Here is a 23,253-nt window from a genome sequence, read left to right as displayed (position 1 = left end):
GGTTGGGGGGGGGTTCTTTTTGAGACAGGGTCTCCCTGTAGCCCCAACTGGCCTGGAACTCACTATGTAGACGAGGTTGGTCTTGAACTCAGAGATCCACCTGCCTCTGCCTCCCGAGTGCTGGGATTAAAGGCATGTGCCGCTTTTCTGTTTTAAAAGATAAGCCATGTGTCTAGACATATAGCTCAGCAGTTAAGAGCACTTTCTACTCTTGCAGAGGACTGGAAAGTTTGTCTCCCCAGTAGTTCAGAACTGCCTCTAACTCCAGCTCCAGGAGAACCAATCCCCTTTTCTGGCCTGTGCAGGCACTGACAAACATTCACAAGACACATACATACACATAAATAAAAATAAAAATCATTTAAAAAGGTAAGCCATTTAAACTGGGGGCAATAATAGACTGTAGTTACAGGTGCTTGGATGGCTGAAGTGGGAGGATCAGCCAGGGCAGTATAGAGAGACAAGTTAAAAAAAAAAATCACAAAACAAAGAAGGCATCAACAATGACAATGACAACAAATCATTTAACATTTCCAATACTCAGTTCAGTTTCAGAAATTCAATGAATAAACATTAAACTCTCCTATTTACTGGGCACTTACTAAGTCTTGACATGTTAGTACCCAGTACTTTTCACACTGGATCCTCACAGAACACTGAGGTCAGAGACCTCCACTTTATAGATGTTTAGTGATGGAACCGGACTCACATCTGTCTGGACACAAAAGCCTGGCCTTATTTACACAGAAGCCTCTGAAAAGACAACAGTATCAGAAGAGAAAGGCCCAGGACTCCATGAGAGCCAGAATGGTTCACCAAGGACATGACAGCAAACATCTTGGAAGACAAGACATTACCATCTGAACAGCGCTGATATACTGCTTTTGCTCCACATAGATGTGTGCTAAGTTCAACCACACATCACTGATATCTGCTGTGGCTTCTCTCACTTGGGCAAATACATCACGCGCTTCCCGGAAGTATCCTTTGTGGGCCAAAACAGCTCCTAAAGTTACACAAAGGCTGATATTTGAGAATGTCCTAACTGAGGCCAGAAAACAACTCAAAGTCCAATTTTAAAACAACTACACTGATTACATTTGGCGGGAAAATCGGATCTACAAGCATTTCTCCAAAGACTCATCTCACAAATCATTATGGATACCGAGGCTTATAGTCACCTATGCCATTGGCAGCGTACAGGTTCTTTGCATCATTTCTGAGTACTTGCTTGTAGATGGCCAGGGCACGATCTTGATGACGCTTTTCCTGGAAGAAGAAAGAAGCATTACCGAAAATTTCAACAAGCATGCGAAACATGTTTTCTTGAAAAAGACTACAGGGATTACCTTTTCTCGGTCTCGGGTTGGCTGATGCAAAGTTTGGAGCCACACGTTGCCAAGGGCTAGCATGGAGTAAGTGTCACTTTGTGTAGATGGCTGCTTTAATATCCTTTCAAATTTCTTCTGGCCCGGGCCCCATTCTTGTTTTGCCAAATGGAGGTTACCAATCAAAGACCAAGCATCTGGGTGATCCTAAAGTCAGAAAAAGATGTAAACTCTGTAATCTGGTTCTGAGAGACCAGTGTTTGCCAACAACTAGAGGTTTATAGCTACATTACAACGGTAGCTTCTGAACTCAGAGTTGAGACCCACTGAGTTGCAAAATCAACTTAGTGTATGTATCAACGTGCAAAACGCAAAAGAACAGAATAAACATGGCAGCATACTGTCTACTGGTAAGAGCAAATAATGACCCATGAAGCTTTCCTTTCAGTTGTCTGTGTACACACTTATCCGTGATGTGTACTAGGATACACATCTTCTTATCCGTGATGTGTACTAGGGTACACATCTTCTTCACAATCAGAAGCTTAGATAACCTCTATGACTCCATTCAAAATACTAAGACACTGACTGTAAACTTTTCTAAGAGAGTGTTAACTAACAAAAAACCAAGTGGAGTAGAGAGGCTAAGCCACGAGTCAGATCATAGCTGAGCATAGCAGAAGGACAGGATGGGAAGAAGGAAGAAAACACTAGAGGGAGGGAATAGAAGGCATTCATGTATTAAAAGATGTGGTCCCCGTTATGACATGACTAAAATTATGCAAACTACCGAATTCTTTAATGTTTAACAAGTGAAGCAATCAAAACAAAACAAGTCACTAAAAAAGAGATTCCAAGGTTACTAGAGATACTGTAGCCATTAAAAGGAAAAAATAATTTTGAAGAGTAAAAAGGAAAACAATTATTTCTGAAACCCCAAAGAGTCAACATCACCAACCTGATTAATCTGAAGAGCTTCCTTAAACCAGTCTGAAGCCTCATAAAAGTTTCCTTTATCTCTAGCCATAGCTCCCAGGCGCAAATAGCCTGAAAACATACATTTAAAAGCTTTTATGTTCAAAAACTACATGTGAAGGATCAAAACATTAAAGTCATACTTTTGAACAATCATGTTTAATTAAAACATTCAAAAAGAAAAGTCTCTCACAGGTGACGAATCATTAAACATTAATCAAATGAGGCAACCTCGACAATTTGAGTCTGATTCCCAGAAGTCACAATGTAGAGAGAGAACACTGATTCCACTTCATTCCCAATGCCAGCACCAGCTCCAAGTCCGTGTGTCGAACTAAGATATTTAAACAGCCTCCAAGAAGGTTCTGTTTTTCATTTCTCTCTGGTGTAAACTAATGAAAGGTACTTTTTCTTAAAAAGTTATTTCATCTTACAGCTGGGCGGGGTGGCACACGTCTTTAATCCTAGCACTCAGGAGGCAGAGGCAGGCAGATCTCTGTGAGTTCAAGGCTAGCCTGGTCTACATAGTGAGTTCCAGGCTAGCTGGGGCTACAGGGAGACCCTGTCTCAAAAAGACCGAAAAAAAAAAAGTTATTTCATCATATAACAAAATAAAAACAGGCTATATGGGACCAAGATGTAACTGTGGCTCTTCCACTAAAATAACAGTAAAGTGCCACAAAAATTAAGTTGTTTTCTCTTGAAAATAGGTAATCAAGTCAGTGAGAGGGTTCAGTAAGTAAAGATACTTGAACCCTGACAATCTGAGTTTGATTCCTGGAAGTCAGAATGTAGACAGAGAGCACTGAATCCCACAAATTGTCCTTTAACCTCCACAGTGTGCTATGTATGGCACATGCATGCCACCCACCCCAATTAATAAATGTTAAAAAACAAAGAAAAAGAGAATGGGTAGAAAGATGGCTCCGCAGTTAAGAGCACTGACTGTTCTTGTAGAGGACCCAGGTTTGATTCCCAGCACCCACATGGCAGCTAACAACCATCTGTAACTCCAGTTCCAGGGGATCCAACACCTTCTTCTGACCTCTTCGGGCACTGCACAACACGAGTGCACTTACACATATGCAGGCAATACACACATACACATAAAATAAAAATAATAAATATTAAAAAAAAAACCAGAGCCTCAAGAAATCATGAATAAATAAAAATAGCCAGGCATGGCAGCACACGTCTTTTATCCCAGCAGAGGAGGCAGAGGTAGGCAGATCTCTAGGAGACCAAGGACAGCCTGGTCTACACAGCAAGTTCTGGGCTAGCTGATACTACAGGAAGACCCTGTCTCGAAATGGCCAAAACAAACAAACACACACACACACAAAAGAAACCAACAACAAAAAAAAAAACCCAAATTAAAAAAACAAAACAAAACAAAACAAAAAAGAAACCAATGATGGTTCATTAAATGCCTATCTAAGTTCAGTCTGGCATTCAACTAAAATCTTATTCCTTAATTTATTACCTTACTATTTTTAGGCTAGGTTGGCTGGGCAGTGAGCCCCGCAGGTCTTCCTATCTCACCTTCACCAGTGCTGTGATTATAAACATGCACCACCTGGCTTTTTTATCAGGGGCTCTGGGACAGAATTCAGGTCCTTATGCTTGCACACCAAGTACCAACTGAGCTCTCTCTCCAGGTCCCAATTTTTATTTTGAGACAGGGTTTTATGTACCCCAGGCTTGTTTCAAATTTGCTATGTACCCAAAGATGACCTTTGAACTTTGGTTTCTCCTGCCTCCATCTCCTGAGTGGTGGGATTGTTGGCATGCACCAAGATGCCTGGATTCTGCAGTACTGAGGACTGAAACCCAGTCTGCATGGAAGGCAAGCCCCAGATCAACTGATGTAGCCTCAGCTCCAAAATTTATTATTTTTAAAATTATTTTTTAATATAGAGTATAAGAGTGCTTTGCCTGCATGTATATTACCACATGCATGAAGTGCCCAAATGGGCCAGAAGAGGGAGTCAAGACCCTTGGAACTGGAGTTACAGATGGTTGTGAGTAGGTACTCAGAACAGAACTCAAGTAGCAAGTGCTCTTAACCGCTGAGCCACCTCTCTCTCCAGAGCCAAAATTTATTTCATTTTTTTTCCTCAAGGAGTTAAGAGAACTGGCTCAGCAATTAAGAGCACTGACTTCTCTTGCAGAGAACCTGGTTTGGTTCCCAGCACCCACATGTTGGCTAACAAGGACCTGTAACTCCAGTTCCAGGGGATTTGACACCTTCTTCTGGTATCATGCATTGCATGACACATGGTGCACCTACAAATATGCTTGCAAAATACACACACACACACACACACACACACACACACACACACACACACACACAAATTCCCCAAAAAGTTTTAAAAACTTTTTCTAAGTTAGCGTACAAAGTAAAGGGTTTCTTTACAGCATTCTCATACATGTCATATTTATTCTAAATCACTGTGACTCCATCATGGCTTCACAGATAAAAAGTCAATAATTCTGATTTGACTAGAGTCCAAACATCATGTTTTAAGTACAGTATTTCGCCCCCTTACCCTTGGGGGATCCATTCTAAGGCCCCTACACATGCCTGAAACTGTATATAGCAAGAACACTAGAAATACTCTAGTTTCACTTATATACAGCTATAATGAAGCTTAATTTATAAATTAGGGACAGAAAAAGATTAACAACAGTAACTAGTAACCAAATAGAATAACAGATGAGTGAGAATAGACTATAATAATTTGAATATGGAATTTCAAAATAGCTTTTTTCTTGAAACAATCTCTATATAGCTCTGGCTGGCTTGGAACTCAGAACCACTTGCCTCTGCCTCCCATCAAAATATCTTATACTGTAGTTCTTAGTAGCCCTATGTGCCTTTTCTTTCCTTTTGAAGTCAAAGACTTTCAACTTTTCATTTAAAGAAAACATTTTATGGCTTTTCTTTGACATATCAGAATTTGCAGTATCGCTACTCTTGCACCAGGGGATCATTATTAAATAAGGATTACTTGAACACAAACACTGATATGCTAACAGTCAATCCGCTACCCACAGTGGCTACTAAGTCATTAACAGTATGGACACATCGAACAATGGGATGATTCACATCCCAGGCTGGGTGGAGTGCGAATATGAGATTTCATCGCAGCATAGAATAGTGCACAAGTTAAAACTTATGAATTATTTAAGGAATTTTCCATTTAATATTTTGGGATTACAGTTGACTGTAGGTAAATGTAACTGCAGACAGTGGAACCTTGGAAAAGGACTAATATACAGCATCTAAGTTATTTTTTTAATTTAATACTTTTGTAATTTACAATGTCTAGGTTGTAAAAACTAAAAGTAGGACATCTTAGTAAGAATTGTTTGGAGGAAAAACACTTCTCTTACTACTATTATACAATGTAAAAATGTCTGTATGAAATTAAAACAGGACAAACTATAGCCATTATTAAATATGCCAAGGAGCTGTAGCTGACTCATGAGCATAGCAATCTAGCACTGCTCAAGTCATTTTTGTTGACTCTTATTTTCCAGCATAAATATAGGTCAGACTGCACCTTCTGCTGTTTTTTGTTTGTTTTTGAGACAGGTGGCCTCAAACTTTGGGTAGCCCAGAGTGGCTTCCAACTTTGCTGTGCAGTGAGGCTGGTCTTGGACTCCAGATCCTCCTGCCTCCACCTCCCAAGTGCTGGATTATCGATCTGCACCACCATTCTCGGCTGCAGCTTTTTGTTAAGGATACCAATCTGCCTTCAAGAGGGGACATTAGAACCTCCAATTTTTTTTATTAGTGGTTCTAAGAAGGATTTCCCCCCCTAAATTTTGCTGCTGCTGTGGGAATTTAGGATTTTTTTTTTGGTCTTTTTGAAACAGGGTTTCCTTGTAGCCCCAACTGGCCTGGAACTTACTATGTAGACCAGGCTAGCCTTGAACTCACAGAAATCCACCTGCCTCTGCCTCCCAAGTGCTGGGATTACAGGCATGCACCACCAAGCCCAGCGAACTTAGGATTTTTAAAAATATGTATGAATGTATTGCCTGCATGTATGTAAGTGCACTAGTGTCATATAATGCCCATGGAAGTCAGAAGAGGGTGTCAGATCCCCTGGAACTGGAGTTACAGACAGCTGTTAGCTACCATGTGGTTGCTGGGAACTGAATCTGGGTCCCTGCCCAGGAAATATATTTTTTTAATATCTTAAAAAAAAATTTTATGTGTATGTGTGTATTGCCTGTATGTAGGTAAGTGCGCCAGTGTTGTGCAATGCCCCCAGAAGACAGAAGAGGCTTTAGGATCCCCTGGAACTGGAGTTACGGACAGTTGTTAGCTGCCATGTGGGTGCTGGGATTCAAACCCAGGTCTTCTGCAACAACAGTCGGTGTTCTTAATCACTGAGCCATCTCTCCAGCCCCCTTGCCCAGGAATTTTTAAAAAATGTGTATGAGTATATGTATATGTATGTAAGTGCACCTGTGTTGTACAATGTCTTTGGAGGTCAGAACGGTGTGTCAGATCCCCTAGAACTGGAGTTATGGACAGCTGTTAGCCATTACGTGGGTGCTGGGAATTGAACCTGGGTCCTCTGCAAGAGCAGCCAGCGCTCTTAAACCATTCAGCCATCTCTCCAGCCCCAGAATTTAGGAATTTTATCATACAAGAAAAGTCGAAAATTCTTACAGTCAACATAATTGGGATGCTCTCGTAAGATGTTTTTATATAGCTTTTCTGCTTCATGGAATTCGCACATGGCCTCATAGAGTCTGGCTAGATTGTATGATGTGGTAACAGAGATGGCATTGTAATAGTGCTCATCATGCTCAGCTTCTGCCTTCGCTCGATCCAGTGATGCCAGAAAATATTTCTATGAGGAAGAAAAGAAAGTGACATCGTCAAAAAGACTCTGCACACACAGAAGGAAAGGATGCATTTAACCTAAGTACATAAAAAGGATGGTTTCTATTATTCCTACCTTTGCCTCCCCTAGGTTTCCAAGTCTAAAATGGAGGGCCCCAACATTATTCAGAATCTCAGGAGGGACATCAGCCTGCACCTTCTCCTGAAGGATTCGTGTGGCTGTTCCATAGGCTGAAAGGGCACCCTATATTTTTACAGTGGAAAAAGGTACATGTGCAAATCAAAGAGAAATACCACACTGGCTTATAAAAACAACCATTTAGGAGACAAAAAGCAGACTTCAATACCTGTATATCAGTTTGTTCTAAGATTTGGGCCAATTCAATCCAAGCTTCAACATCATCAGGATACTGTTCCGTGACCTTCTTCAAATGACCCTGGGATAAACGAGATCATGAAAGTAAAGCTGTCAAGGTGAAAAACAAGGGCTATTGTAAGCTGCTGAACAAGCCAACAACAGTTATGAAGAGGAAGGAGTTCAGATAAGCAAGCAATTACTCACAGCTGTACAGCAACAGCTGGGCGTCTTAGGCCAGCAACGGTTCTTAGAACATACCTTGGCAATGTCTCGTTTTTCTTGATCTTCTGAGGCAGCATAAAGAGAGCCGAGAATTTTCATAGTCTCATAATTGTTAGGATAAGCTTTCAAAACTTTTTCAAAGCACTGAGATGCATTCTCTTTGTCACCTCGATAAATATACATTTGTCCCAAACCAAAAAATGGTAGCACAAAAGAGGACGAAGCAAACTGTGTGGCTTGATAGTAGTACTGAAAAGCTTGGTCATAATCTTCCTAAGAGATGAAAATAAAACAAGACCAACACTATGTATAGAGGTGTTCAGAAGACCTGAATACCTCTAAGAAAAGGACCAGATGTTTAAAGAGACAAAATGATCTTACCTGAACATGGAATGATCGAGCCAGCTGATAACAGCTTTCTGCTTGCATAGCCTCCACTTCGGTATTATGGAATGCATGGAGAGCCAGGTGCTGGACTTTACTATAATCCTGAATATTGGCCATCAGAAAAATCAATTGAGTAATGTTGGAAGGTTGCTTGGATAGCTGCTTTATCTTAACCAGTAACATTTCATTTAGCTATAATGTGTATTTCCATCTTCTCTCTAAATAGTTGCATTTTAGTATCTAACAGTTATAGCTTCAAGCTTAATCAATAAATTGCTGTGCTTTTCTAGCTGTAGAAAATACAGCACTGATTAGTAGCTACATGGCCTTAAGCTACTAACTCTGCTTATATTCACTCATCAAGAAAATGGGCACAGAGCTGGGGAGATAGGTTCAGTTGGTAAAGTGCCTCCTGTGCAAGCATCAAGATCTGAATCCAGATCCCTAGCACTCACATAAAAGCTGTGCATGGTGGCTTATGTCTGTAATAACCCCAGCACGGGGTGACAGAGAAAGGAGGAACCCTGGAGCTCACAACCAACCAGCCTAATTAAATGAATGAGCTCCAGGCTGAGTGATAGACCTGTCTCAAAAAAAAAAAAAAAAAGTGGGAGAATGGTAAGGAAGGCACCCGACATTGATCTCTGGCCTCATACTTCTGTGCATTTACACACACGAGCACATGTCCACACAAACACGTAACACACACACACACACACACACACACACACACACACACACACACACACACACATACACACACACGAAAGAGAGAAGAAAAAGAAGAGGAGGAAGAGGAAGAAGGGAAGGAAGGAGGGAGGACAAAAAAAAGAGGCACCAGACTGCTTATCTCATTGGATGGACTCAGAGCTTACAGAAGTCTGGAACGCACTTTGAACCATGCTTAAGACTTAGTAAGCACTGAATGCACACGAGTAACAGTAAGAAGAACACAGCAGCTCGTATTAAGACTGACATATCTTTGTTAACTTTTACCTAAATTGTTATATAAATATTTTTTATGTAACGATTTTTTAAAAAATTATTTTTATTTTATGTGTATGAGTGTATTGCCTGCATGTATGTGAGCACACCCAGGTCGTGCAATGCCGCAGAGGTCAGAAGAGGGCCTCAGATCCCCTGGAACTGGAGTTAAGGACAGTTTGTAGCCACCATGTGGGTGCTAGGAATCGAACCCGGGTCCTCTGCAAGAGCAGTCAGTGCTCTTAACCGCTGAGCCATCTCTCCAGACCCCATAAATATTTTAAAGTTCATAGTAAATTTAGTCCCTGGTTTGAATATGGTGAGTTAAACTTTTCTATTTAATACATAACAACTTTGTCAATGGGTGGTGTGGTGGGGGAGGGGGACTAGAGAGATGGTTCAGCAGTTAAGAGGACTTGCTCCAATTGTAGAGGACCTGTGTTTGGTTCCTAGCACCCGAATTGTGGCTCACAATTGTCTGTAACTTCAGTTCTAGAGGAGCCAAAACCCTCTTCTGTCCTCCACGGGCACCAGGCACCCATGTGGTGCACATACATACCAGCAAGCAAACACTCATACACATAAGGATAGCGCGGCCATTAAAGGCTAAGGCTAACAACCAAAATGTTAAAGGTTCAATTTCCAGTACCCACAAAAGCAAATCTTTTTAAAAAACATGAAACTTCATTAATGGGGAAGGGGTTCACAAGGTACCATCCCCTCTATGAGAATCTGTAAACAGTTGGTGGTTGCTAGGGGGGAGGGAGGAACATTTTCTTCAGTGGTATAGCTATTGGTAAGTTGCTGTGCTCCTGTAAATAACCTGTCACCCAAGCTGCTGTAAGCAACCTTAATTAAATTCACTGGGTTGACAAGAAAAAGTAGGGGCACTAGTTGGAAAGAGGAAGGGGAATCGAGTGGACAAGAGGGTAATGGGAGGCAAATATGATCAAAGCGTATCATTCATATACATATATGAAAATGTCACAGTGTAACCTATTATGTATAATTAACATTTACTAATAAAACTTTAAAAAATGGAAAAAAAAGCTTTGTCAATGAGATCTTGAATTTAGTATTGTAAGAAATCTAAAATACCATTGCTTCTACAAAATTAGTGGAACATATCAAGACCAGCATGCTCTGTGCTCCAATCACTGGCTCCTTGTTCCTACTAAGTACACAAATTCTATTAAGCAAGTGCTCCACTATCTGGCTCTAGCACACTACCTGTTATATGCCAATATGTACTATGTTCTGAGTACTCCAATGGCTGAGGCTATCTCAGACCCTTGTCTTACCTCTTTCAACACCTAGTGATAGCCTCCTAAACACCTAGTTTAACACAAGTTTAGAAGCTCTGCTGTGGTGAGAACCTTTCTTTACCACTTGATCACTTCCTTATTTCTCCCCTGAAGTGGGCAGAGGCCTTTATTTTTACATTTACATTTGCCTACATGCCTGTGGTTTCTACGAAACAGAACTCCTTGAGTACAGAGAGCAGTCTGTTCATTGTCACATCCTATCAGTGTTGTGCATAGTACAAAGGGTCAATAAAGAGTTAAATGACTGAATGAATATACTGGCCCCCAGGTAACTAATACAAGCTCTAATCTGGGAAACAACAAAACCAAAAAAACCTGACATTTTAAAATTTCCTTCCAAGTTAAACAAAATTAAGCATTGGCTACATCCAGGAAAACAAATCAAAATTTTATAAAACGTCTTCTACCTTTTTGAAGAAAAAGTGATTTGCCAAGTGGTTCAGTACCATAGGGTTGCTAGGGTCAATAGTATAGGCTCTGGAGAGAAGCTGGACACCATTTTTGATGGAATCAGCCTAAAAGAAAACAGTGCAACAGAGTGGAGTGAAAACACTACTTAATTAGTGCTTTTCTCAAGGTTTCTTGGGTCTTGAGTAATAAGGATGTACAACCCCAAGCTCAGGCACCACCATACAGCTTGTTAATCTTCATCAAGGACAAAAAATTTCATTTCAAATTATCAGTTATTAAATTGCTAGTACCTCCACTGTAAAGACCTCCCCACCTCTGATATTGGGTGCAGGTAATAAATACAGTATCAGTCTTAATAATTTATGTTGACTCTGAGGGCAAATAATGGAAGCCATCCCCCCAAAACACTGTTTTTCAGCAGCTTTTCAGAATTGTACACTTTAAGTGGGATTAATATGTGTCATATTCAGAGACAGAACTTATGTGACAGGAACCAGAAGCCTCTCAAGATTTTTAATACTGCATTTGCAATGAAATCCTTGTTTTAACTCCCAGTATTCGATCTGTACATGTGTGTGTGGGGGGGTTGTGTCCCTTTTTCTTTTTCCCCTTTAGTTCTTGCTTGAGGAATCTATTGATTCCTAGTCTAGTCTCAGCTGTCTTCTTGGTGTGGCAGTCATTTCACCCCTCTTACCTTGCTAACAGAATCAGATTTTGCAAACTGTGTAGACCTTTTGATTTCAGGAAGGAAAGCTCTCTTCCCTCTTCCCAATCCCAGGGGATGAATCAAGATTATTTAAACTCGTCATTATAAGGTAGTCTCCTTCTCTGCAGACTGGCGGAAGGCAGAAGTTCTCAACTGAAGACAATGTTATTTTTAGTCACCACAGCTGGGGAGATGTTTCGGGTACTTAGTGGGTAAAGGCCAGGGATGTTGCTAAACATCCTATGACAGACAGGAGTTACCCACAACAAAGAACTATCTAGCCCAAATGTCAACAGTGCTGATGCTGAGAAACCCTGGCAACCCTGCTGGGACAATTACAATTACATAAAGAAGCAGGACAGGAAGCTGCCTTCTCACATTGGCTGGAGTGTCTGTGAGAAAGCCCTAGAGGAAAACCCTTTGCTTTATGTAATAAGCACATAAAGCAATAATGTAATAAGCACACTTCTGGGGCTGCAGTAACCATCTTATGACTATGAGGTGATAGACACAAAGAAAGGTCATACATTAAGGGATGGTAGACAGAAAGTTATTGAAAAACTCTGGGTTTGGGGGGCTGGAGAGATGGCTCAGCAGTTAAGAACACTGTTCTTGCAGAAGACCTGGGTTCGAGTCCCAGCACCCACATGGCAGCTAACAACTGTCCATAACTCTAGTTCCAGGGGATCCGACAGCCTCTTCTGTCCTCCGTGGGCACTGTGTGACATAGGTGCACTTACCTACATGCAGGCAACACACGCATATACATAAAACAAAAACAAAAACAAAAAAACTCTGGGTTTGATGACACTGAAGTGTAACTTTGAGACCTTAGACATCTGGTTTAGCAAACTATAAAATGCTTATGTTTAAGTCAGTTGAATGTGTAGGTTTTTTTGTTACTTGCAATCAGACACATTCCAAACAGATATGTGGTCTACAATTTCTTATCTGAGAATCTAAAATTCAAAAAGCTCTAAAGCAAATTCTGAAGTGTGTGTTGGTCTTAAACTTGTTTGGGGAGACACCTCATCTAAGCTGTGAGGCCATCCTCTTGGTATGAACAGTGGCTCACTTCACCACAGAAATTGAAGTTTTCTCAGGAGTAGCATGTTACACAGAGACATCACCTTTCTATAATCTGAACTCTTGATCTCTATCTAAAGCATACCTGGCTCTAGAGTTCTAGAGAAGGGACCATAGACCTGACAAATTGGAAGGTAGAGAACTTTTTCCCCTCATACCTCTTTATTGTTGAGCTCTAGAACAGCCAGTCCAACCAGTGCTCCCACACATTTAGAGTTGAGTTCCAGGGCTCTGCTGAATGCGAGTCGAGCCTTCTCTAGTTTGTTAAGTTTGACAAAGCAATGGCCCATTCCTAAACGAACTTCAGCTAAAAAATAAAATAAAGTCAACTGTCCTGTCAATGTAGGACATTTTAAGCGTTCAATCACAAAAATGCTTAACATTATTTAGGAGGTGCAAAATTCCCCAATTAGCCGAAGTATCAATGCTCTATAAAAAAAAAAAAATTGCTTGGCCTATAACCTCATTAGAGATTAGACCATTCCATTCCACACTCCTCTCTCCTATCATGGGTACCATGCCCAGCATAAAACAAAATACCTAAAATAAATCAGACCCTAAAATGGTAATAAAAAAACAAAAACCACAATACTTATAAATACTGCAGTGTACCTCAACTACCATGCCTGCCTTCCTTCCTTCCTTCCTTCCTTTTTCCTGGTTGGTCTAGAACTTGCTATGTACATCAGCCTGGCCTTGAATTCACAGAGATCCACCTGCTTCTGTCTCCCCAAGTGCTGGGATTAAAGGTGTGTTGAGTGCCACCATGCCTGGCCCATTTCAATTTTTTTTTTGGGAGGGGTCTTCTTTTTTGAGTCAAGGTCTCCCTGTAGCAGCAGCTGTCCTGGATTCGCTAATAGGCACCAGGCTAGCCTCGAACTCACAGAGATCTGCCTCCTCTGCCACCCGAGTGCTGGCCCCATGTAGTGGGCCACATGCCTGGCTACATTTCAATTTTTAAAAAAGATTTTATTTATATTATTGTGTGTGCATATGCATGTACTCATCAGAGGATAATCTTCAAGAGTTGGCTCTTTCCTTCTACCCTGGATTCTGGGGACTGAACTCGGGTCATCAGGCTTTTGTGGCAAGCACTTTCACCCACTGAGCCACCTTGCTAGCCTGTTTCAAATTTTTTGAAGAGTAGTATTTTGATTTTAATTTTATTTATTTATTTATTATAATTTTATGTGTATGTGTGTATTGCCTGCATGTAGGTAAGTGCATCCATGTCATGTAATGCCTGTGAAGGACAGAAAAGGCTGTCGGATCCCCTCGAACCAGAGTTACAGACAGTTGTTAGCTGCCATGTGGGTGCTGGGATTTGAACCCGGGTCTTCTGCAAGAACAACCAGTGTTCTTAACTGCTGAGCCATCTCTCCAGCCCTGAAGAGTAGTATTTTTAAATAGACAACAGAAATTCATCAAGAATTTCAGTCTATGTCTGAGTACACATACACATAAGTCACTTCTGAGATATGCTGTTACATCTAACGTAACATGTCCCTATCTAAGGCTGATTCTCCACTGGTCCCTGGATCCCTTATCTTTTTGAAGGTGCTATCAGAGCACCCTAGTTTTCTTGCATAAAATTTTTCTGCTCTGGACCATTCTCAGTCACTTTCAAACATTCCCCATCTTAGAAAAAAAATCTCTCTTGATTTCATTTCCCTTTCTGGATGCCAACACATTCCTGTTCTTCCTTTGACAGAAAAACTCAACTGATCAAATACCTGCTACCTCTAAGTCCTTTCTTCCATTTTCTCTTGAAGCTACTTCTGGTGAGGCACTCTTTCCATCATTCCAGTAAAGCTGCTCTGATCAAGGTCACTAATGACTTATTCTCTGCTCACCCAATCATCAATTCATCCCTATTACACTTAGCCTAACCACAGAATGTGATGCAACCCATCACTTGCACCTTTGGAAATGTTTCATATCTGGCTTCAAGGACATCACTTTGCTGTCTCAGGTTGCTTTTCTGGGTCTTCCTCTTTTTCCTGACCTCTACATGTCAGATACTCCAGGGCTCTAACCCTGCACTCCTTTCCTGTATACACTCACTCCTCCTAAGTCTTCATGTGATCTCCTGGTTTTTATACTATCACTATGTTGGTGACTTCCAAATTAATCTGTTCAGCACAGACCCCTTTAAGTCTCCAAGACAAATGTTTGCTCTCTTGTTGCCTCTGATAGGCATTTTAACCTTCTTAAATCTAAAACTTTTTGGACTATCTTCCTTTTGGATTGTTTTCGAAATGTAGTAAAGTGTTAACTCCACTTAGAACTGCTTGTTCAATCTTTGACTTTTGCATCATATATCATTATCAACTCTCCTTTCAAAATTCTTCTAGAATGCGACCACATGCAGCATCCACTGTTACCAACCCCAGTATAAGTCATAATCACCTGTGACCTGAATGATTACAGGAGTCTTCTCCCTGGACACTCTACCTCCTTGTCCACTCACCCCACATCCCACTCTAATTTCAACTCAGCAGTTTAATGATCCTCTTAAATGTAAGTTAGATCATGTCACTCTTCTGCCAAAACCCCTCCAAAGGCTTCCCATGTTTGTCAAGAGTGAAAGCTTGAAGTCTCTCACATAATCTCAGACACTGGGTACCATCTTTGATATCATTTCCTTTTCCTTTCCATCTCTCTCCACTGTGGATACACTGGCCACCATATGGTCTCTCAGGTCTGTCAGGCAGTTTTTCTGAGGACCTTTGTACCTGCTATGTGCTCTCTCCAGGACATCTGATCATACGTCTGCATAGACCTTGGTTATTTTAGGACTTTACAGATGTTACTACCTCTGATGACTGTCCCTGGCCACCCTAAGTAATTCTTAAGGCTTCTCAGGTGTTACTGTTCTCCACTGTTAGCAATAACTTACATGGAATATGAAAGCTGAATTACGTGAGGGCAGGGACTTTTGTCTTTTGATTCACTGCTGTATTCCTTGCATACAACAATGCCTGGCACATAGCTGATACTCAACAAAAATATGCTAAATGACACTGGGGAGAAGAGTAGCACAAGTCAAAAATATGATAATATGACCTGCTATTCAGCTTTAAAAAAATTTTAATTAAAATTTATATTTATTTTATGTATATGGGTGGTCTGTATATTTATGTATATGGCTGTTTTTGCATATATGTAAGTACACCCATGCCATATAATGCCCAGGGAGGCCAGAAGGGGTTGGATCCCCTGGAACTCAAGTTACAGATGGTTCTTAACCACCATGTGAGTGCTAGGAACTGAACCTGGGTCCTCTGCAAGAGCAGCCAGAGTTTTTAAACGTTGAACCATCTCTTCCAGCCCCTGCTACTCAGCTTTTAAATAAAACATAACACTAAGAGAAAAAAACCTTCGCAGGTATGTGCATATTTGTGTGTGTTGTGTGTGTATGTCTGCATGCCTGAAGCTGATGTTGGGTATCATCCTCCATCACTTTCACTTTATTTACTGAGGCAGGGTTTCTCAGTGAACCCAGAGCTTGCCAATTCTGACTAGTCTAACTAATCAGCTTGCTCCTGGGATCCATCTCTGCCTTCGGAGTGACTGGGTCCCAGGTGGCCAGCACACCTGCCTAGTGCTTCCATGGACGCTGGGGATCCAAATCCCAGTTCTCATGCTTGTGCAGGCACTTTATATACCAAGCCATCACTCTAACCTCAGAACAAATAATCTTGACCCTGCCATTTCATTACTTCAATAGTACCTTTTAAAACTGACTTCACAAGTAACTGCCAAAGTCTCATCGTTTTAACTTGGGTCATGAACAGCTCCGGAATAGTTTTCTCTTACCTGGACATCCTGGGTTAGTACGCAATGCTTTTTTATAGTAAGCAAGAGCTCCTCTGTAATCCTTCTTGTTGAATGAAATGCAAGCTTTACCTGTAATGATTTAAAAAATAAACAGTTTGATTAAAGAAAACAAATCTAATGTTTTACACTAACTTATCTAAATGAAATTTATAGCTCAGTAAGAAATACTTTAAAAAACTGAACATGATTTTAAAAAATACTTTATTACTTATATTTTATGTATGAGTGTATTGCTTGCATGTAAGTAAGTGCACCCAAGTCATGCAATGCCCAGGAAGATTGAAAGAGGGTATCAGATTCCCCTGGAACTGGAGTTACAGATGTTGTCAGCCACCATGTGTGCGAGGAATCAAATCTGAGTCCTCTGCAAAAGCAACCAGTGATCTTAACCACTGAGCCATTTCTCCAGCCACCCCGCCCCCCAAAAAACACAAAAAAACCCGATTTTTGTATTAAAAACCTGCTTTTGGGGCTGGAGAGATGGCTCAGCAGTTATGAGCACTGACTACTCTTGCAGAGGACCCGGGTTCAATTCCCAACACCCATATAACAGCTAACAACTGTCTATAACTCAAGTTCCAGGGGATCCGACAGCCTCTTCTGTCCTCCGCGAGCATTGCACAACACGGGTGCACTCACATACATGCAGGCAATACACTCATACACGTAAAATAAAAAAAAAAATATATATATAAAAAATAAAAAACAAAAAAACCCCTGTTTTCCAGTTTCTACCTACAAAGAGATTATTTGTTGACTCTTTGGGAACAAGTAACAAGTTATTTTTGACTAGGCTACACACACACACACACACACACATAAAAAATTACATTTATTTGTGTGTGTGTGCAAGTGTGCGTGTGCTCACGTACATACATAGGTGCACAGATGCCATAATGTACACGTGGAGATCAGAGAACTTGCAGGAACTGGTTTTTCTCTTCTGCCATGTGGGTCCTGGAGCTCGAACTCAGGCTGTCAGGTGTGGCAGCAAGTGCTAAACAATCTCACCAGTCAGGGATGTGTTTTTATTTCTACAATTTCCACAATAATCTGTTGTGGACAGTTTCATTTGTAACAATATAAAGCTCTGCTACTTTGTTACTCAGCTTGGGTATAAAGAGCCATTACACAAAGTCTGTGCAAATGCTGAACAGCTAGATTCCTAAGATGGCTGCCAAGGAAAACTCACCAAGAAGGGCTGGAATATTATTTGGAGATTGGTTAAGAACAAAATGAAACTGTGCATCAGCTTGATCCATTTTGTCACCTTCAAGTAGGCAGAAGCAGGCTCTTCCCAGCAAATGGTTCTGTAATGTACAGATTTATCTCAGACTAACCAAAATTTACCATGAGCATGTAAAACTAAAATGCCAACCATACAGGCAAGAAGTACCGAATAACACAAATTCCTCCGTAAGTGACACGTGTAAGCTACCAAGAAGCAGCTTTTAAGATATCCCGAAATGCAAATTTGTGCCAATGACAAACACAAGTTCAAATTCTTTAAAATCTGCTTGAAATTTACCTGAAAACGTTGAAACTGCTGACTCAATATGAGCTAAGTCATATATGCTAAATTTGCCCAATTTCAACAGTACAAAGACTAATGCAATTCCAATTTTAATAAACCCTTCTTTTTGACTTTATCAACAGGTTTTTAAAAAAATATTATTTTTATTTTATGTGTATGAGTGTATTGCCTGCATGTAGGTAAATGCACCCATATCGTGCAATGCCTGCGGAGAACAGAAGAGACTTGGATCCCCTGGAAATGGAGTTATAGACAGTTGTTAGCTGCCATGTGGGTGCTGGGATTCGAACTCAGGTCTTCAGCAAGAACAGTGTTCTTAACCGCTGTGCTCTCTCTCCAGCCCCTTATCAACAGGTTTTTTTAATAAAAATTCTTTCACAAAAAATCTGTGATTTTTTTTCTTTCATAAATTCAAACAATTTGATCAAACAACTTTACCTGATCATACATAATAATTTTATCAGCCATTGTATACAACAAGGTTGCCTGTGTGATAAGGTCCTTCTTGTTGTCTTTATTCTTTTCTTTCCGAGCCTGTTGTACATAATAAGCTGCCAATGTATCCAAGCAAGTCATCTGGTCTTTTTCATGGTCTCTGTAGTCCAAATTGCCATCAATACGTGCTGCTTCCAACAGCTTCACAAACTCTTCTGTTTTCCCTTGCTTGTAGTATTCCAGCTATAAGGCAAAGGATTAAAGCAAAAACATTAAAACAAATGTCCATATTAAAAAATTGAACATAAATGTTTATAGAAATTTTATTTGCAATAGCAAAAAAGAAAGCCAAATATTGATTAATGGGTGAATGGATAAATAAGCTATTGTGTGTCTCTACTTTGTGATGAAAAAGAGTGGACTATTGATATTTAATAAAATCAATTTATTGATACTGATATAAAAGGAACAAACTATTGATATTCAACATGGATAAATCTCAAAATAATTATGCTCAAAGAAGTCAATCCCCAAGAGAATACATACTATGTGATTCAACTAATGTAAGACCCTAGAAAATGTTCAATAACAAAAATGCACAAAGAGTAGACTGTGGTCACTGGACACTGGGGGTTGGGGAAGAGGCTGTGAAGGAAACTTTTGGGGCAATGGGTACATTCACTGATCTTCAGTGTGGCAATGGTTCATTGTATGAGAAACAGTATCAAATGCTACACTTCAAGTATGTGCAATTTATTTTAGGTCAACTAGACCTGAATAAGGCAATTAAAAATTGCAATCACCAAAACTGCTTGTTTCTTATCTAGCAATAGTTGATTTCAAACTAAAATGTTCAAATAAGCAAAGTCTGAGAAAGAAAGCAATAATGGATATAAAATTCTAAGTAAGTGAGGAGAGATAAGGTGGAGGGGAGGGAGAGAAGATCAAAGTACATTACAAGCTTGCATGAAAATATCTTTATGAGGGCTGAAGAGATAGCTCAGTGGTTAAGAGCAATGGCTACTCTTGCAGAGAACCCAGGTTTGATTCCCAGCACCCACATGGCAGCTAACAACCATCCATAACTCCAGTTCCAAAGGGATCTGACGCCCTCTTCTGACCTCTGTAGGCACTGCATGACACAGGTGCACTTACATACATGCAGACAATATATTCATACATATAAAATTGAAAATAAATAAATAATAAAAATAAGAGTACTGTCTGCTTTTCCAGAGGACATGGGTTTGGCTCCCAGTGCCCACATGGCAGCTAACAACCATCCATAAATCCAGTTCCAGGGGACCCAATACCATCTTCTGAACTCTGCAGGCATTGCTGACATGGGCGTACTTACAAGCATGCAGGTGATACACTCATACACATTAAAAAAAAAAAAAAGCTAGGCATGACAGCACACAACTATAACTCCTACACTAGGGGAACAGAGACAGGCAGAACCTGGGAGCTTGCTGGCCAGCCAGTCTAGCTGCAATGGTGAGCTCCAGGTTTAGTGAGAAGACTGCCTCAAAAAATAATGTGGAGAGCAATCAAGGAAGACACTAATTGTCAACCACTGGCCTCCACATATACACACAGGGATATGGATACCCACACGCAAACACAAGTATACCAGCCCTGCCCCCCCCGCCCCCACAAAAAAAAGAAAAAATAGAATTCTCACTGAAGATGTAGTTTGTCTAGTATGAATGAAGCCCTGGGTTCAATCTCCAGCACCACATAAACCAGGTCTGGTGGCATATCCTTACAATCCCAGCACTCAACAGGTGGAGGATCAGAAGTTTAAGGCTTTCCTTGGCTATATAGTGAGTTTGAGGCCAGCTTGGACTACATGAGACCCTGTCTCAAAAACTAAAACCAAAACCCAACATGGGTTCTGGTTTTAGCTCTACCAAAAATTATCAATGACTTTGGGCCAGATGAGTACCTTCCCTATGCATCTGCTTCATTTATAAAGAATATCTATCAGATTTTAACCACTGTCTACAGGTCATATACCATGGCAGGAACTTGACATATTTCCTCTCATCTGTACTACCATCTTACAGAGTACTAATACTCTTTTATTTTATATGAGGAAAAAATCTAGAAGTTGCCTTATTTGTCTAAGGCCAAAGAGCAACCAAACTGGGACTTGAACAAAGGCCTCTTTAATCCCCAAAAATACACTTTCTCCTGCAAAAACCTACATCCTACTGTGCCTCATCAGTTTATTCTACGAGTTTCCTTCTGGCTTTAAAAATGAATAATGGGATTAATGGTTCGGTCTCTAGGGAAGAGGAAAAGGTAGCACTTCCAGCCAAAAAGACAATGCTTGTCAGTAACAGTTCTTTGTATATTCACATGTACATGGAAGGCATTCTTTTTGTTGTTTTCTTTTGTTTTTGAGACAGTCTCATTGTGTAGCCCAGACTAGCTTCAAATTTGTAATCCTCCTGCCTCAGACTCCTGAGTGCTGGATTTCAGAAGTGTGCCATTGTATCCAGCTGGGACAGTATCCTGAAGAGTAGGCTTCTCAGGAAATAAATGCAAGAACTGACATAACCACAAGGGCTGGGCATGGTGGTACACACCTTTATTCTCAGCACTCAGGAGGCAGAGGAAGGTGGATCTCTATGAGATCGAGGCCAGTCTGTCTACATATTGAGTTCCAGGCCAACTGGGACTAGAGGGAGACCCTGTCTCAAACCAACCTACCTACCTACTACCTACTACCTACCAACAACAAATTGAATGTATCTGCACAGCAAAGGAAATAGTCAACAGAGTAAAGAGATAGCCTACAGAACAGGAGAAGAATCTTTGCCAGCTATTCACCTAACAGAGAGAGAGAACTCATTTCCTGAATAGGTAAAGAAGTCAAAAAACAACAAACAACAGATGAATAAAGAAAACATTTTTATGTAAACAGTTTTATTTAGCCATAAAGAATGAATCATGCCATTTGCAGAAAAATGGATGGAGCTAAAGTCAGATACAAACAGCCAAGGATCACATAATTTTTTTCATATGTGGAAGCTGGAATTGAGGCAAGGAAAAAAAGACAAGCTGCAGTAGTACAGGTTAAAAAAGCAGATCCGAGGACTGGAGAGATGGCTCAGCGTTAGGAACAATGTCTGTTCTTGATGAGGACCCGGGTTCGATTCCTAGCACCCACATGGCAGCTAACAACAATCTGTAACTGCAGTTCCAGATGTGATGCTGTCTTCTGACCTCTGTGGGCATTGTATGACAAGGGTGTACCTACCTACCTACATGCAGGAAATATACATATAAAATAAAAATAATAGAATTTTTTTTAAAAAGTAGCAGATGAACCATTAGAGAAGGGTAAGGGGGGGGTAAGAGAGCGTAGTTGGGAAAGAACACATGACACAATACCCGCATATATGGTAATGTCTCAGGGAAATCCATTAATATGTACAATACGTACTAATAATTATGTATTTTAAAGAGTACTTGGGAGGCTGAAGAAGGAAGACTGAAAGTTCAAGACCAGCCTGGGCAACTTAGGGAGAGTCTATTTCAAAATGAAAGGTAAAACAAGGCTGAGGACATAGCTCTGTGACAGAGTGCATGCCTAGCATTTGCAAGGACCCAGGTTCACTATCCAGCACTGCAAAAACCAAATCAAACCACAGGAGACTTGAGCAACTGGTCTGCCCAATTCCAAACCTATTTCTCTGATCCCGTCAAATAATATTAGGAACTTCTTAGTATCTTCATATGAAAGCCACTTATGGTATACCAGTTTAGGAATAAAGATTACAGCATTAATATGACCTATTCTTAAAAAAAGGAAACATCATGTTAGGAGCAGAAGGTATAAAATTTTAGGCTTTCAGATTGGATTTTCCTGAGAACTTCTAGTAACAGCCATACCATGAGAGGCAGGAACAAACAGGATGAAAAAACCCCCATAAAGTTGAAATACACTTCACCCAAAAGGGCTTTTATGGCTTGGGACCTAATCACCTTCCCGAGAATGTACAAGGAATGTTTTACTGTTATGGGAAGTGATGTTTATACAGTCTACTATACATAAGCCAGTCTCACTGAATTACCCGAGTCATCAAAACGTCAATATAGAGAACTATGTATCTTAAATGAATTTTGTCTTTATCGATATTCATTCATTTATCAGCATATGTGCACATCACTTAGGAAACTGGCCTCACTGTTTCATGTGATAATACAACTGAACTTGATACAGATGTTAGATTCATTTATCACATAACCAAGAGGCCTATCATTGTACCTGAAAACCAAAATCACCTATTTTTCCAGTCAACAAATAAAAAATGATTTGCTGGATGAATACTGACCGCCAAAGCAATCCATATGTGCAGCTGCGTGTGCTCCTGCTTCAGAATGCTGATAACTTCATCTCCCTCCGGTAACTGATCGAAGTCAAGTTCAATGACCTAAAACACAAAGCGAAGGTTTGATCTCATTTCTTTTTTAAATTCAGTTTTTTTCTTTCCTGCATTTTTTGAATGTACATCAATATGCCTATACAAGGGGAATGTACTCACTTGCAATAGGTGGACTAATACACGCTAATATTTAGGGAGTGCACGACTGTAGAGCAATATTCAGGTCAAAGACAGAGAAGCAAAGGCATTCTACGAGTCTCCATTTTACTAAAACTATACTATTCTCCAGATGCCTTGCTTCCGCAAAACCAACAGAACAAAACCTTGTATAACCCATGATCCAAGTAAAGTCCCGATGCCATAGGTCTGAGAGCCTGAGAAACACGACCCCTGAGGCC

At 40.4% G+C, this 23,253-nt stretch overlaps 1 protein-coding gene across 1 annotated transcript in view; it reads right to left on the bottom strand.

Moving 5' to 3' along the window:
* Positions 1-23,253, bottom strand: part of Ctr9 (CTR9 homolog, Paf1/RNA polymerase II complex component) — a 35,458-nt gene that overhangs the window by 11,292 nt on the left and 913 nt on the right. The window contains exons 2-16 of the mRNA XM_008853476.3: positions 22,805-22,903; positions 18,462-18,701; positions 17,682-17,799; positions 16,469-16,558; positions 12,808-12,956; positions 10,854-10,961; positions 8,132-8,239; positions 7,787-8,023; positions 7,518-7,607; positions 7,286-7,414; positions 6,994-7,177; positions 2,287-2,375; positions 1,350-1,535; positions 1,182-1,269; positions 858-1,006 (exon numbers count right to left, since the gene is read on the bottom strand). Coding sequence (XP_008851698.1) covers positions 858-1,006; positions 1,182-1,269; positions 1,350-1,535; positions 2,287-2,375; positions 6,994-7,177; positions 7,286-7,414; positions 7,518-7,607; positions 7,787-8,023; positions 8,132-8,239; positions 10,854-10,961; positions 12,808-12,956; positions 16,469-16,558; positions 17,682-17,799; positions 18,462-18,701; positions 22,805-22,903 — 2,064 coding nt within the window. The remainder of the gene's footprint in view (positions 1-857; positions 1,007-1,181; positions 1,270-1,349; positions 1,536-2,286; positions 2,376-6,993; positions 7,178-7,285; positions 7,415-7,517; positions 7,608-7,786; positions 8,024-8,131; positions 8,240-10,853; positions 10,962-12,807; positions 12,957-16,468; positions 16,559-17,681; positions 17,800-18,461; positions 18,702-22,804; positions 22,904-23,253) is intronic.

This window comes from Nannospalax galili, unplaced genomic scaffold (genome assembly GCF_000622305.1).
Source record: "Nannospalax galili isolate Female #2095 unplaced genomic scaffold, S.galili_v1.0 scaffold44, whole genome shotgun sequence".
Classification (NCBI taxonomy): domain Eukaryota; kingdom Metazoa; phylum Chordata; class Mammalia; order Rodentia; family Spalacidae; genus Nannospalax; species Nannospalax galili.
The sequence above is the reverse complement of the archived record's forward strand: the minus strand, read 5'-3'. Positions and strand labels throughout refer to the sequence as shown.